Source organism: Globicephala melas, chromosome 13, assembly GCF_963455315.2.
Source record: "Globicephala melas chromosome 13, mGloMel1.2, whole genome shotgun sequence".
Lineage (NCBI taxonomy): Eukaryota > Metazoa > Chordata > Mammalia > Artiodactyla > Delphinidae > Globicephala > Globicephala melas.
The window spans coordinates 70,952,411-70,964,761 of record NC_083326.1 but is presented as its reverse complement, the minus strand read 5'-3'; the positions used below and the strand labels follow the sequence as shown (position 1 = coordinate 70,964,761).

At 54.2% G+C, this 12,351-nt stretch overlaps 1 protein-coding gene across 4 annotated transcripts in view; it reads left to right on the top strand.

Annotated features, from left to right (window-relative positions):
• Window positions 1–12,351, top strand: part of KIAA1671 (KIAA1671 ortholog) — a 186,173-nt gene that overhangs the window by 53,689 nt on the left and 120,133 nt on the right. For 3 of the 4 annotated variants that reach the window (XM_030860670.2, XM_030860667.2, XM_060310217.1), the window contains 4 exons: window positions 170–321; window positions 2,059–3,666; window positions 5,786–5,873; window positions 9,548–12,322. In XM_030860670.2, the coding sequence (XP_030716530.1) occupies window positions 2,114–3,666; window positions 5,786–5,873; window positions 9,548–12,322 (4,416 nt within the window). In that variant the 5' untranslated portion in view covers window positions 170–321; window positions 2,059–2,113. Of the gene's footprint in view, window positions 1–72; window positions 322–2,058; window positions 3,667–5,785; window positions 5,874–9,547; window positions 12,323–12,351 lie in introns of those variants that run through there. The other variant, XM_060310218.1, reaches the window with a different exon arrangement.

The window sequence follows — 12,351 nt, the reverse complement described above, 5'->3', positions numbered from 1 at the left end:
TGCCCACGTGTATAGATAAGGCGACAATACTGAAAAGCTGCTAGGAGCGTGAGTTTTACAAGCTGGCGGAGACACCAGCAGACGCAGTTGGAGCTCGAAAGCCTTTGCGCCGTCTGTGCACATATTGCCAGAACCCCGGAACTGAGGCTCTCGCCCTGTGTCTCCCCAGACCTGCTTGAAACTCAGCCTGCTGGGACGAGCCTCCCCTCCCCTGCCGGCTCCTGCCATGGGAGTGTGCGGACAGCCCCGTTGGAGATGAGACACGATACCGCTGGCTTTCTCTGGCAGTCACACGTCCCCAGCCAGGACCTGCCAGCTCGGGTAAGTGGGGCTGGAGTGTCCGGGGGTGGGCAGGGCTCCTGTGGGTTCTGCTAGGGAGTTTCCTCTCTGTCCTTTGAATCCTGTTCTTGTCCTGTGTCTCTGTCCGGGCTATGTCTGTGTCCCAGAGGTCACGGGAGCTGGCTCTAACGATGAGCAGTCCTGATTTGGGGCAGGACCCTGTGCACCTTAGGAACTCCACCCCGAGTCTTTGCAGACGGGTTCCTCCCAAGTCTCCGATTTTCCCATTCTCCATTTCTGTGCCTCTCTTCTGCCTCTCACCCCGTCTAGACAGTGTTCTCCGCCTTGGGGAGAAGGAATCTTCTTAGCACCATCAAGTGTGTAAGGAAGAGAAAATATCAAAATCTGTCTGCCTTTCTTTCCTGCAGGCTGCTGAGTGAGTCAGAGCCGGGGGCAGCATTGTAGGGCCCCAGGAAGGGAAGTGGAGGCTTGCGTTGGACTAAAATGCCTTCTACTTTTAGCCCATCTAGACGCGGGCAGGCTGGGGACAATTTTGTAGGGAAAGAGAGCACTGGAGTGAAGGTGGGGTTAGGGTGGGGGACGAATCAAGAACAGCAGCTTGTCTGGCACTTTTTAAGACCAGAAAGGAAGAGGACATAATTGTTAAAAAGGCAGAGTTGAATGGGTCCAGGACTTGAGATCACGTTTCAGCTGTGTGATGGTTGGCAAGTCGGGCCACCTCTCTGAGCCCTTTCCCTTCATCTTTATCAGGGAGATAAGGATAATCCCTGCTTCTCGGGGTCATTGGAGGATGGATGAGCGAGGAGGGCTGCTGCCTTGAGAGAGCAGCGCTCATGACTGGATGAACAAGGGGCTTGTGCCTGCGCTGCTGCAAAACTGGGGCTGGCAATCACATACCCGCCTCTTAGGGTTCTAAAGAGGGTGTGATTTGAGGAAGCACTGGGCTTACCTGAGGCCTCACTCGTGGTAAACTCTCATCGTTAGCTGATACTCTTCTTACTGAGACTGTGAAGGCAGCCAGCGTAAAATAGGCGTCCAACCGAAAAGAGCCCAGAGGCAGACAATCACAGCACCAGGTGGAGTGGGAAATGAGGGTGGCTTTCTCTTAAGGCTTCTGGAAGGACTGGGGAGGGGAGAGATAAGGGACTGTCTGGACGGTTAGAGTGCCAAGGCCAGTGACCAACTCTGTGACCATTGGCTAGCTGTGTGAGGTGGGGCTTGTCACCTACCCTCTCTGTGCTTGGCTGTGATGAGGGTCAGGACCAGCCTGATGTGGCCGGGCTCTGAAACGGGAAAGTACTGCGGGGTGACAGGACTCTCATCAGGGTTTATGCTGGGAGCGTGTGGTGTGAATTTGGAGTCTGACCTGGGTTTGGATCCCAGCTTTGCCTCTTTACTCTCTGAGTGACCTCAGATCGGTTACTTGGCCTCTCTGAGCTGGTTTCCATACCTGTACAGCAGAGATCATCACTTTTCACCCTGAAAGCTGGCCTTGAGATTAGCTGAGTCAGGAAAGTCCAGGAGAGTGTTGGCACCTTTTCTGTGTCCTTTGAGCCGGAATGAACTTCAGAGTCAGGCCATTTAGTCCACTGCCCTTTGCCCACAGCCGAGAGGTGAAGGCACTGGCCCAGGCTGGCCCGGTGGTCAATGGAGAGCTGTCGTCCAGACCCGGGACTCTGGTCTCTTGATCCCCATCCCCCAAATCCCTCTGCTTCAACCCAGACACTGACTGAATCTTAAATTTACTATTTTTTTTAGTGGTTGCCTCTCTGTTTCTGATGTTCGTCTTCCCCATGGATCCACAGCCGTAACCATGGTGACGCGGGTGGAGGTCGGCTCCATAAGTTCTCTGACAGGAGTGCCAGGCCTGGGCGAGCTCTCCAAGGAGGAAGCTCTGACTCGGACCTACTTCCGCCAGGCTGGCAGCGCCTCCGGGGCCCCCTCAGCGCTGCTCTTGGAAGGGAAAAGCCCCCTCAGGAGCCCAGTCCGCTTGCTCCCTCTGCCGAGACTCACCCCCAAGCCCTTCTCCAAGGAGAAGGCCGGGGACGTGATCTCCTCGTGGCCCAGCCTGAGCAGGCCGTCTCCTACCGGGGGGCTCCCCCGGGGCGTGGCGGCAGAGGGGCTGGACGAGAAGATGCCTGGCTTGGTGGGGCAGGAGGCGGGGAGCGGGGACGGCCCGAGCAGCTCGTCTCTGTTCTCCAAGGCCGCGGTGCTGCGGCCTAACCCCAGCACCATGATACTCTTTGAAACCACCAAAGCCGGGCCTACCCTGGGGAAGGGGGTCGGCCGGGGGGCTCCGGAGGCCGACGCAGGCGTGTCTCAGGGGTCCCCTTCTGCCTCCCGGCCTGAGGTGGCCACCAAGCCCGCCTTGCCAGCCCGAAAGCCTGCGGGGACTCTTCCCCGACCGGCCTCCGTGTCTCAGGTCACCAGGCCGGCGGCCACCCAAGAGGAGACAGGCCTAAAGGAGCCTCTGTCAAAGGCCAGCAGCGTGGAGGACGCGGGTAGCCCTGCTCTGGAGCCCAGGCCTCGACTGAAGAGAAGGCCCGTGTCGGCCATTTTCATCGAGTCCATTCAGCCTCAGAAGCCAGCAGGCCCTGGCGGGGCAGCCGTGGTGGGGAAGGCGCCCCCCACCCCTCCTGAGAAGACGTGGGTGAGGAGGCCTCGGCCTCTGTCCGTGGACCTCACGGCCAGGTTCGAGAGTAGAGAGGCCTTGGCGAGGAAGGTGGAGGCCATAGCAGGATCCACGGCCCAGTGGCGGGGTCCCGAGAGGCCTGACCTGGACCCCAAAGTAGATGGGGAGCGTCTGGTCAAAGCAGAGGCTCCCCTTCACGACCCAGATTCTGACTTCCTGCAGGTGGCCAGGAAGATCCAGGAACGGAAGGAGAGGCTGCTCTGCAAGCAGGCAGAGATGGGCCACCTCAGAACCATGGGGGGCTCGGCCAGGGTCACCCCCATCAGTGACCAGAATCTTGGGGAAGAGAAAGCCAAGCTGGATGGCGAGCCGGAGAAGGCACCCAGGGCCCCCCAGTCCCCTTCGCCCAGGCCTGGAAAAGGCCAAGAAATCGCTGAGGTCAAGAGCAGAGCAGCTGATGGGGAAACCCAGGCAGGGGGAGAGCGGACCCCGAGGGGCAGCGTGAAGAAGCACGTCAGTCTCTTTGGTGAGGAGAGCGCCTCAGCCTTGTCATTGGGGTCTTCACCCCCGTCAGCCCCCGCTGAGTCCCCACCGGCTGCGCCGGAGCTGGGGAAAGCCGGCGTGAGCGTCCAGGAGCGGATCAAAGGCTGGGCCACCGAGAGCTCGGAAGCAAAGCCAGAGATCAGGAAGAAGGCGATCCAGGCACGGCCGCTGTCAGCGGATTTGACCAAACTGTAAGTGGGAGCATCCCACTGGCTTCCCCCAGCCTCCAAGGTCCTCAGCCCCTTACCAGAGACCCGTCGGGAAAGGAAACAGCAGGGCGCCACGCTCCGTGCTGCCCGCCTTACGCCCCCTCTCAGTTGACCCACAGCCCACAGAGGAAGTGGCATTAGCTCCCATTTCTCAGATGAGGAAGCTGAGGTGTGGAGAGACAGGGGAGCTGCCCGCGTACGTTTCCTCATACATTTCCTCGTACCTTCCCCTCTGTGCACTTTTCAGGGGGAAATATTGTGCGCATTTCACAGATGTGGACAGGAAAGGTGAAATACCATGAGGAAGTCAGGAGCCTGGTGCAATTCCAGCTCAGCCTGTCTCCATAGCTAAGCTTTCCTTTCCTGAAGTCCGAGGACACCTAATATATACCTAAACCTCTGTGGATGGCCCCCAAAACAAAATCAGACGGGTCATGATAACTTGGGTGCGTAGCTTCACGCCTTGAGCCTCGGTCTCTTCATCTCCAAAACGGAAATGATGCTAAGACCTGCCTTTAAGGGTTAAGGCAAAGACTCAGAGAGATAACGCTGAGAGTCACTCCACCCAAGGGAGCCCGCAACACGCTGTAGCTCCAAATGATACGATTAATCCTAATGGTTATTGATGATTTTCTAAGCTTGGCCTGGCCTCTGACATCTCTTGCTCCTTCGTTTTTCCACAAGTGGCTTCTCGGCCAGGACAGAGGGATGCCACCGGGGGTTTCTGCCAGCTTGTTAATGACATGCCTGCCGCTGACATACTTTGTCAGGGATGGAGCTTCCAAGGGGAGCTCTGGGCAGACTGCCCTTCAGGCCCTGGGAACCCGGGCAGCCAGCTTGGCCAGAGTTAGACCAGTGGCTCTCAGCAGTTAGAATGACCTGGAAAAAAAAAAAATACCAATGCCTGGCCCCCACCCCACCCCCTAGAGAATCTGATTCAGCTGGTCTGGGGAGGGGCCCATGTCATGGTGGTTTTTAAAAGTTTCCCAAGTGATTTTCAAGTGCAGCCAGGCTCGTGAACCCCTGAATTCAGAAAACAGAGAAAGGGGAGAATTCCCTGGCTGTCCAGGGACTTGGCGCTTTCACTGCCATGGGCCGGGTTCAATCCCTGGTCTGGGAACCGAGATCCCTCAAGCTGCACAGCGTGGCAAAATAATAATAATAAAAAAAATTTTAAAAACCCCAGAAAACAGAGAAAGGGGCACCCATGTCGGGGACCTCACGCACCTTCCCTCTCTGCATCCCCCAGTGTCTCGGGTTATTCCCATCTGACAGGAGGGGAAACCAGGGCTCTGGGCTTAGAAACAACTCATGCACAGCCTCACGCCTCCCAGGAGGCAGACCTTGGACTGATGCGTGTGGGTCAAGTTTAAGCAGTTTGATTTCTTTCACCTCCCTCTTCTCTGCAGCCCCCAGCCCTGAGCTAATCTTTCAGCGTCCGCTCCAGAGAACTCTTCAGAGATGGAAAAAGTGTAGCTCCAGAGCTCCCCTTTCTCCCTCTTCCCCTTACAGTGGGGAAACAGGCCCAGAGAGGGATAATGACTGGGCCCAGGTCACTCGGAGAGGCAGAGGCAGGCCCGTGCCCCGACACATTCCCCGACTGCCCACTGCCCCCGTGGTCGGTCTGCGGTGGGGCTGCTATTGTGAGGTTACAACCATTAATTATCCCTCCTGGGGCATCTTCACTCTTCTCTAAACGACTTCACGTAGCTATTAGGGCCTTGGGTAGCCTCTTATCCGCCCTACAAAAGACGATGAGGAGGTGTTAATTATCCCTGTTTTATGAGTGAGGTCGCAAGCCTGACCCAAGCTCCCTCAGTGGGGAGGCAGGAGAGCTGGGACTAGCACCCAGGTCTCTTCACCCAAGCCTGGGGCTCCTGCTACCCCGATGATGCTGTGTTTAAGGTAGGGTGTCCCCACTGGGCCGGAGGGGTTTGGCAACTGCAAAGGACATGTCCCTTCTCGGAGGAAATTGGGCAGTGTTGCTTTGATGATCTCAGTGCTGGTTTCACCCCTGGGTTCCTGAGCTAGTTACGGGGTGTGGGCTGGAGGGAGCCACAGCTGCTGGTCCCTGTACAAGTAACTTGGATCTCTGTGCCAGGTTTTCAAGTGCAGCTTCAAGCAACGAAGTCACATGTGAGAAGTGTTCTGAGCCGAGCAGTGAGCTGCCTAGAGAACCCAGGGAAAAGGTAAGGAGCCGCTTGGCGCGTCCTTTTCCCCAGCAGGTAGTTGTACTTATTGGAAAAGGGGCTTTTATGATCTCCAGGGCCCAGGAAAGAATCAGAAACCTCTCATGAACTGTTAAGACATTTTTTTCCTTTAATGTTGGGACTTTTAAAGTCCCTTCCGGTATGATGGGCTGTGTGATTCCCCGTTGCAAATATAATCGTCAGGCATTTCTTTTTGTCTGTGCAAATGGGAGGAGGGACATGGCTTTCCTGTGTAAGAATGTCTGCTTTATTAAGAAATTAATGAAGATGTAAAAATGTTAATAGAAACCCCCCTCAATTTTCCCCCATTATGGTCCCTGCTTCTTTCCCCACCGTGATGTGTCACCTAGACGAAGAAAAAGGAGGAGAGTTACCATCAATTAAATTGCTTAAAACATATTTTCATTTAGTCTGTTTTCTTAAATATGTATTTATTTTGCCTGTGCTGGATTAGCTGCGGCACACGGCATCTTCGTTGCAGCATGCAGACTCTTAGTTGCAGCATGCGTGCGGGATCTAGTTCCCTGACCAGGGATCGAACCTGGGTCCCCTGCATTGGGAGCATGGAGTCTTACCCAGTGGACCACCAGGGAAGTCCCCATTTAGTCTGTTTAATTTAAAAAGCTCATAAAATAACTGCTAGGTATAACGGGTTTGCGGTTGATGCTTTCTGCAGTATCAGTTTTTGTTAAACAGCTTCACTGAGGTATAATTGACATACAGTAAACTGGACATGTTTAAAGCATATAAGCAGGTGAGCTTTGACATCTTTGTACACCTGTTGAAACTTTCATCACAATAAAGACAGTGGACATTTCCAGCACATGCAAGTTTCTTCTCTGTGACCCCCCAGAGCAACCACTCATCTGCTTTCAGTTACTGTAGATTCATTCGCATCTTCTAGATTGTTATATAAATGCAACCAGTGCTCTTTTTTCGGTCCGGCTTCTTTCACTCAGAATCATTATTTTGAGCTTCATCATGTGTGTCAATAGCCCATCCTTTTTATTGCCGAGTAGTACTCCGTTGTATGGGTAGCCCACAGTTGGCTTATCCATTCAGCCCTTGATGGGCGTTTGGGTTGTTTCCAGTTTGGGGCCGTTGCAAATAAAGCTTCTGTGAACATCTGTGGGCAAGGGTCTGTAGGGACATCTATTTTGTTTTCTCTTGGATAAATACCTAGGTGTGGAATGGCTGGATCACATAGTTTTACTTTTTAAGAAAATTATACAGAGTTTTAAACACCAGAGCTTGGTTCCAAGCCCATTTGAACCCCTCCCATCATAAACCCCTAACAAAGGTGAACTGGCTCTGAATGACAGTGCCCACCACTCCTGGGGTGGGCGGTTAGCCCTGTTTTTATCCTTGGATCTTCTGAGTCATTTCTTTAAAAATGGTGGAGAGGGACTTCCCTGGCAGTCCAGCGGTTGAGACTCCGCACTTCCATTGCGGGGGACGCGGGTTCGATCCCTGGTCAGGGAACTAAGATCCCTTAGTTTTCCCAAAATGGAAACCCCTTATCCAGTCACTCCTCATCCCCCACCTCCAGCCCCCGGCAACCGTGAATCTGCTTTCTGTCTCTATAGACTTGCCTATTCTGGGTATTCCATATAAGTGGAATCATGTATGTGGCCTTTTGTGTCTGACTTCTTTCACTTTGCATTATGTTTTCAAGGTTCATCTATGTTATAGCATGTATCAGTACTGCATTCTTTTTTATGGATGAATAATATTCCATTGCATGGATATACCGCTTTCTGTTTATCCATTCATCCATTGACGGACATTTGAGTTTCCAGCTTTTGGCGATTGTGAATAATGCTGCTGCGGAACATTGGTGTACAAGTTTTTGTCTGAACACCTGTTTTCAGTTCTTTTGGGTATATACTCAGGAATGGAATTGGTGGGTCGTATGGTTAAATCTTTGTGTAACTTCTTGAAGTAGACCTTTTTCTAAGAGAAAAGAAAAATTTTAGATATGACTAAGCACTAATACATGAATATTATAAAAACCCAACAGAACTAAAATGTGTAGGATTAAAAGATGATGTTCTCTTCCTCATTTCTTCTTCCTACCCTCACTCCTTCACCCACAGTTTTTTTTTTAAATTAATTTATTTTATTTATTTATTTCTGGCTGCATTGGCTATTTGGCTATTTGGCTACACAGGCTTCCTCTAGTTGTGGCAAGTGGGGGCTACTCTTTGTTGCGGTGCACAGGCCTCTCATTGTCGTGGCTTCTCTTGTTGCAGAGCACGGGCTCCAGGCGTGCGGGTGTCAGTAGTTGTGGCACGTGGGTTCAGTAGTTGTGGCTCGTGGGCTCAGTAGTTGTGGCTCATGGGCTCTAGAGCGCAGGCTCAGTAGTTGTGGCACACGGGCTTAGTTGCTCCACGGCATGTGGGATCTTCCCTGACCAGGGCTTGAACCCATGTCCCCTGCATTGGCAGGCGGATTCCTCACCACTGCACCACCAGGGAAGCCCTTCACTCCCAGTTTGATTGTTATCTTTTCTCCACTGTTTATGTACTCACGTACATATTTATACACATGTACACATGTAGTTTTTTAAAATGGTAATTTATTATAAATATATAGTTCCTCATCCTGCTTTTCTTCCACCAGCACGACATTTTGTGTGTTCTTAGACGTTAGGACATTGGGACCTGCCCCCACTTCTGTGGATCCAAGTGCCTGTGTGGTATTCAATTGTTTGAATATTTCAGAATTTATTTAGCCAGTGCCCTTCAGATGGGCATTTAGGTTGTTTCTGTGTTCTTTCGTTTCACAAACAGTGCTGTATGAACTTTCTTGTTCACATAGACTAGTGCACGTGAGCAAAGCAAGAATCCTGGGAGGAAATCGGCCAGATAAAAGGAAATGAGTGTCCTAAAATCATGAGAGATATACTGAGTTGCCCAAGAATCATGCCCATTTATCTTCTCACCAACAGTGTCTGAGAGTGGCCGTGTCTGAGAGTGGCCGTTTCACCACATCCTCACCCACACTGGCTATGTTCAGTCTGTAAGATTTTATGGTGTCTCACTGCTGTGATTTTAAAAGCAGCTATTTCAGGGCTTCCCTGGTGGCGCAGTGGTTAAGAATCCACCTGACAATGCAGGGAACATGGGTTCGAGCCCTGGTCAGGGAAGATCCCACATGCCGCGGAGCAACTAAGCCCGTGCGCCACAACCACTGAGCCTGCGCTCTAGAGCCCGCGAGTCACAACTACTGAACCCATGTGCCACAACTGCTGAAGCCCACGCACCTAGAGCCCGTGCTCTGCAACAAGAGAAGCCACCAAAATGAGAAGCCCGCGCACCGCAACGAAGAGTAGCCCCCGCTCGCCGCAACTAGAGAAAGCCTGCACGCGACAAGGAAGACCCAACGCAACCAAAAATAAATACATCAATCAATCAATCAATCAATAAAAGCAGCTATTTCAATCACCTCATCTCTTTCTTTCCATTTCAAACTGCCCCCCGACGTTTTTTTTTGGCTGCACTGCGCGACTTGTGGGATCTTAGTTCTCTGACGAGGGATCGAACCCGGGGCCCTGGCAATGGAAGGCTGGAATCCTAACCACTGAACCACCAGGGAATTCCCTCCATTTCAAACCCTTTAACTTAAATTGGATTTTTTTTTTTTTTCCACAGCAGAAGGAAGGGCATGGTGTGGACGGAGCATCTGTCCCAAGAAGCCCCTGGAAGCCTGCGACGCCCCGGGAGAAATCCAGGCAGACAGAGTGGAAAGACAGTTCTGACCAAGTCCCTGGCAGCGGTTGGAGCGAAAGTGTGGTGGGGCCTCTGAGCCCTTCCGCCAGCACCCCGGATGATGACAGAAGCTTCCAGACCGTGTGGGCCACAGTATTCGAACATCACGTGGAGAAGCACACCGTGGCTGACCTATCAGGACACTGTCCCGCAGCCATGACCCCCAGGGACACAGCCGATGTCTTGGAGCTCAGATCCAGGTTCCTTGGGTCGAGAAGCTCTTTCCCGCAGACCACATACCTGAAGAAAGAGTGGTTGGAAAATCCCGACCCAAAGAAATCTGGGCGGACCGCCTTCTCCAACGGTGAGCCCAAACAGCATCATACGTCTTCCGTCCTGGGAAGATACCCTGTGGGCGACAAGTGCAGTAATAACCCCTGCCTCAAGCTCTTGGAAAGCCCTCCCACATCCGAGAGGGTCGAGCCCAGGTATGACATCGTGCACGCGGTCGGGGAGCGTGCGCACAGCGAGGCCATCCCCACGGCGCCCGAGGAGAAGGCTGTGACGCTCCGGAGCAGCCAGTCTCGGCTCTCACTGTCCCAGGAGGTGGCCCCTGCCGTGACCCCTGCTGACCCCGAGTGCAGGCTGGAAGGCCAGGTGGGGTCCGTCCAAAGGGCCAGTCTGATCTGGGAAGCTCGAGGGACGCGTGAGGTCAGCGGGCCAAAGCCTGAGTTCCACCGAGAGCTAAAGGACACGTCTGGAGGCAATTGTCTGTCACCCAGATGGACAGGTGGGGTGACTATCAACTGGCAGAAAGCCGCTGTGGGGGTCAGTGAAGAGAGAGGCTCGGAACCAAGCCCCGAGGCCACCTCTGCGAGGACCATCCAGGCTGCTATCCAGGAGGCCCAGCACCAGGGGATCGAAGGGGCCGGAAGAAAGCCAGGGGAAAGGGGTGCCCCCCAGGGGGGCCCTCTGGAGCCTCCTTCCAGGGCTAAGGGCGAGGCCTCTGACTTCAGAGCCCGGCCACAGGCAGACGTGCTACTGCAGAAGGGGCCCCTCGCCGTGGCTGGCGGCCAGGGTGGAGCGAGGCCGGCCCGGGTGCCGGAGCCCGAAGCCAGGATGCGGAAGGTGAGCCCCAGCGACCAGAGGATGGAGAGGTGGAGGCGGCGGACGTTACCCCATGACGCGAAGTTCGATGAATTCAGCTTACTGGCCCCAGAGCACTCTTCCAAGGCAGAGCAGAGACGGACGGGTCATTTGACCCACACCGCAGGTGCCTTAGGAAAACTCCAACTAGCCCACGGTTGGGAGGAGCCCCAGCAGGAGAACCCGGGCGTGTCACAGGTTCTTTCAGCAGCAAAGCAAGGGTCATTTGTGGAACCCAAGGCGACCTTTTTTGCAGTGACGTATCAGATTCCCGACACTCAAAAAGCAAAGAGCATTGTTAAGCCCAGGTCCGAAAACTTGATGGAACATTCTAGAAAAATAGCCCCACCTCCATCGCCTCATCTTTTAACATCTACCTTGGTTTCTCTGAACCATGAAGAGCTGCTGGAGACCATGGGCAGTAAAAACCAGGCTCCAGGCAGAGAGCATGACCGCGCAAGCTTTCCAAAGACTCCGAGGCCAGCGTCTCTTGGGGAGAGGATTCTGGGTCCTCCCAGCGAGAGAATCTCCGATGACGATGCTTTATGGGTTCGTCGGGGACCGGAAGACAGCGTTGGTTTTCACAGCGACTGGAAGGACCGTGGGAACAAGGCGTCCCCCCGTGGTGCTCCCAAAACACCTCCGGCTCTCAAAAGTCACCCGAAAGCCACCCATCTCCTGCTCAGAAGGAAGACGGAGGTGGTCAGCGAGACGTTCCCAGGTAAAATCAAGGATGGTTACAGGTCCAGTGTCCTCGACATTGACGCCCTGATGGCCGAGTACCAGAAACAGCCGGCCGCAGGCCCCAGGGAGGCTCAGGAGCTGGTGGGGGGACCGCCCACAGAGCCCAGAGGCTCGAATCCCGAGAGGCCTGGCCAGCAAGGCGAGGTGGATCGGAGACAGAGGAGCCTGAAGGAGGGCCCTGAAATTGAGGGGCCCCGGAAACAAGCCAGTTTTGCTGAAACAAACCCCAGTCCTACCCCCGGCTCGGGCAAGCAACTGGCAGAGACCCTGGAGGCAGCCACGAACACCAAGGTCAGCCCTCCTCTGTGGGCTCTGCCGCACTCAGCTCCTCCTGAGAAATATCCAGGGGCCTCTTCTGGCCCTGCAGGTCCCAGGAAAAAAGGCTCGGGGGTCACCGAGGATGAGAAAAAGGCCTTCATCAGTAAACATCACAGTGCAAAGTGCCCGCATTCCCCGGCTGAGTCAAAGCCCACCACCTCCTGGGAGGATCTGGGCAGCGGGGCCACCGTGCCACCCAGGTCCTCCCCCACTGACCAGAAGAAAGGGCTCCCAAGGAAATCCCTCGGGAGGGGAGAGGAGGGCAGTGTGACCCAATGGGGCAACCACCCATGGGACTGTGGAAGGTCACTGCTGGATGTCAAGAGGGCCCACTCGGAGAAAGGCCCCCCTCTCAAAATCCGAGAGGGCCTGTTCATCATGCAGGAAGCCAGAGAGAGGAGGCAAGAGCAGCCCAAAGGGAGGCCCAGCCTCCCTAGGGAGAGTTCAGAGGCCAAAGACATCAAGACGGGGCTCTGTCAGCAGGAGTCGGGGAATCGAGACAGTCAAAAGGTGAGTACAAACCATGTTGCAGTTTTGTC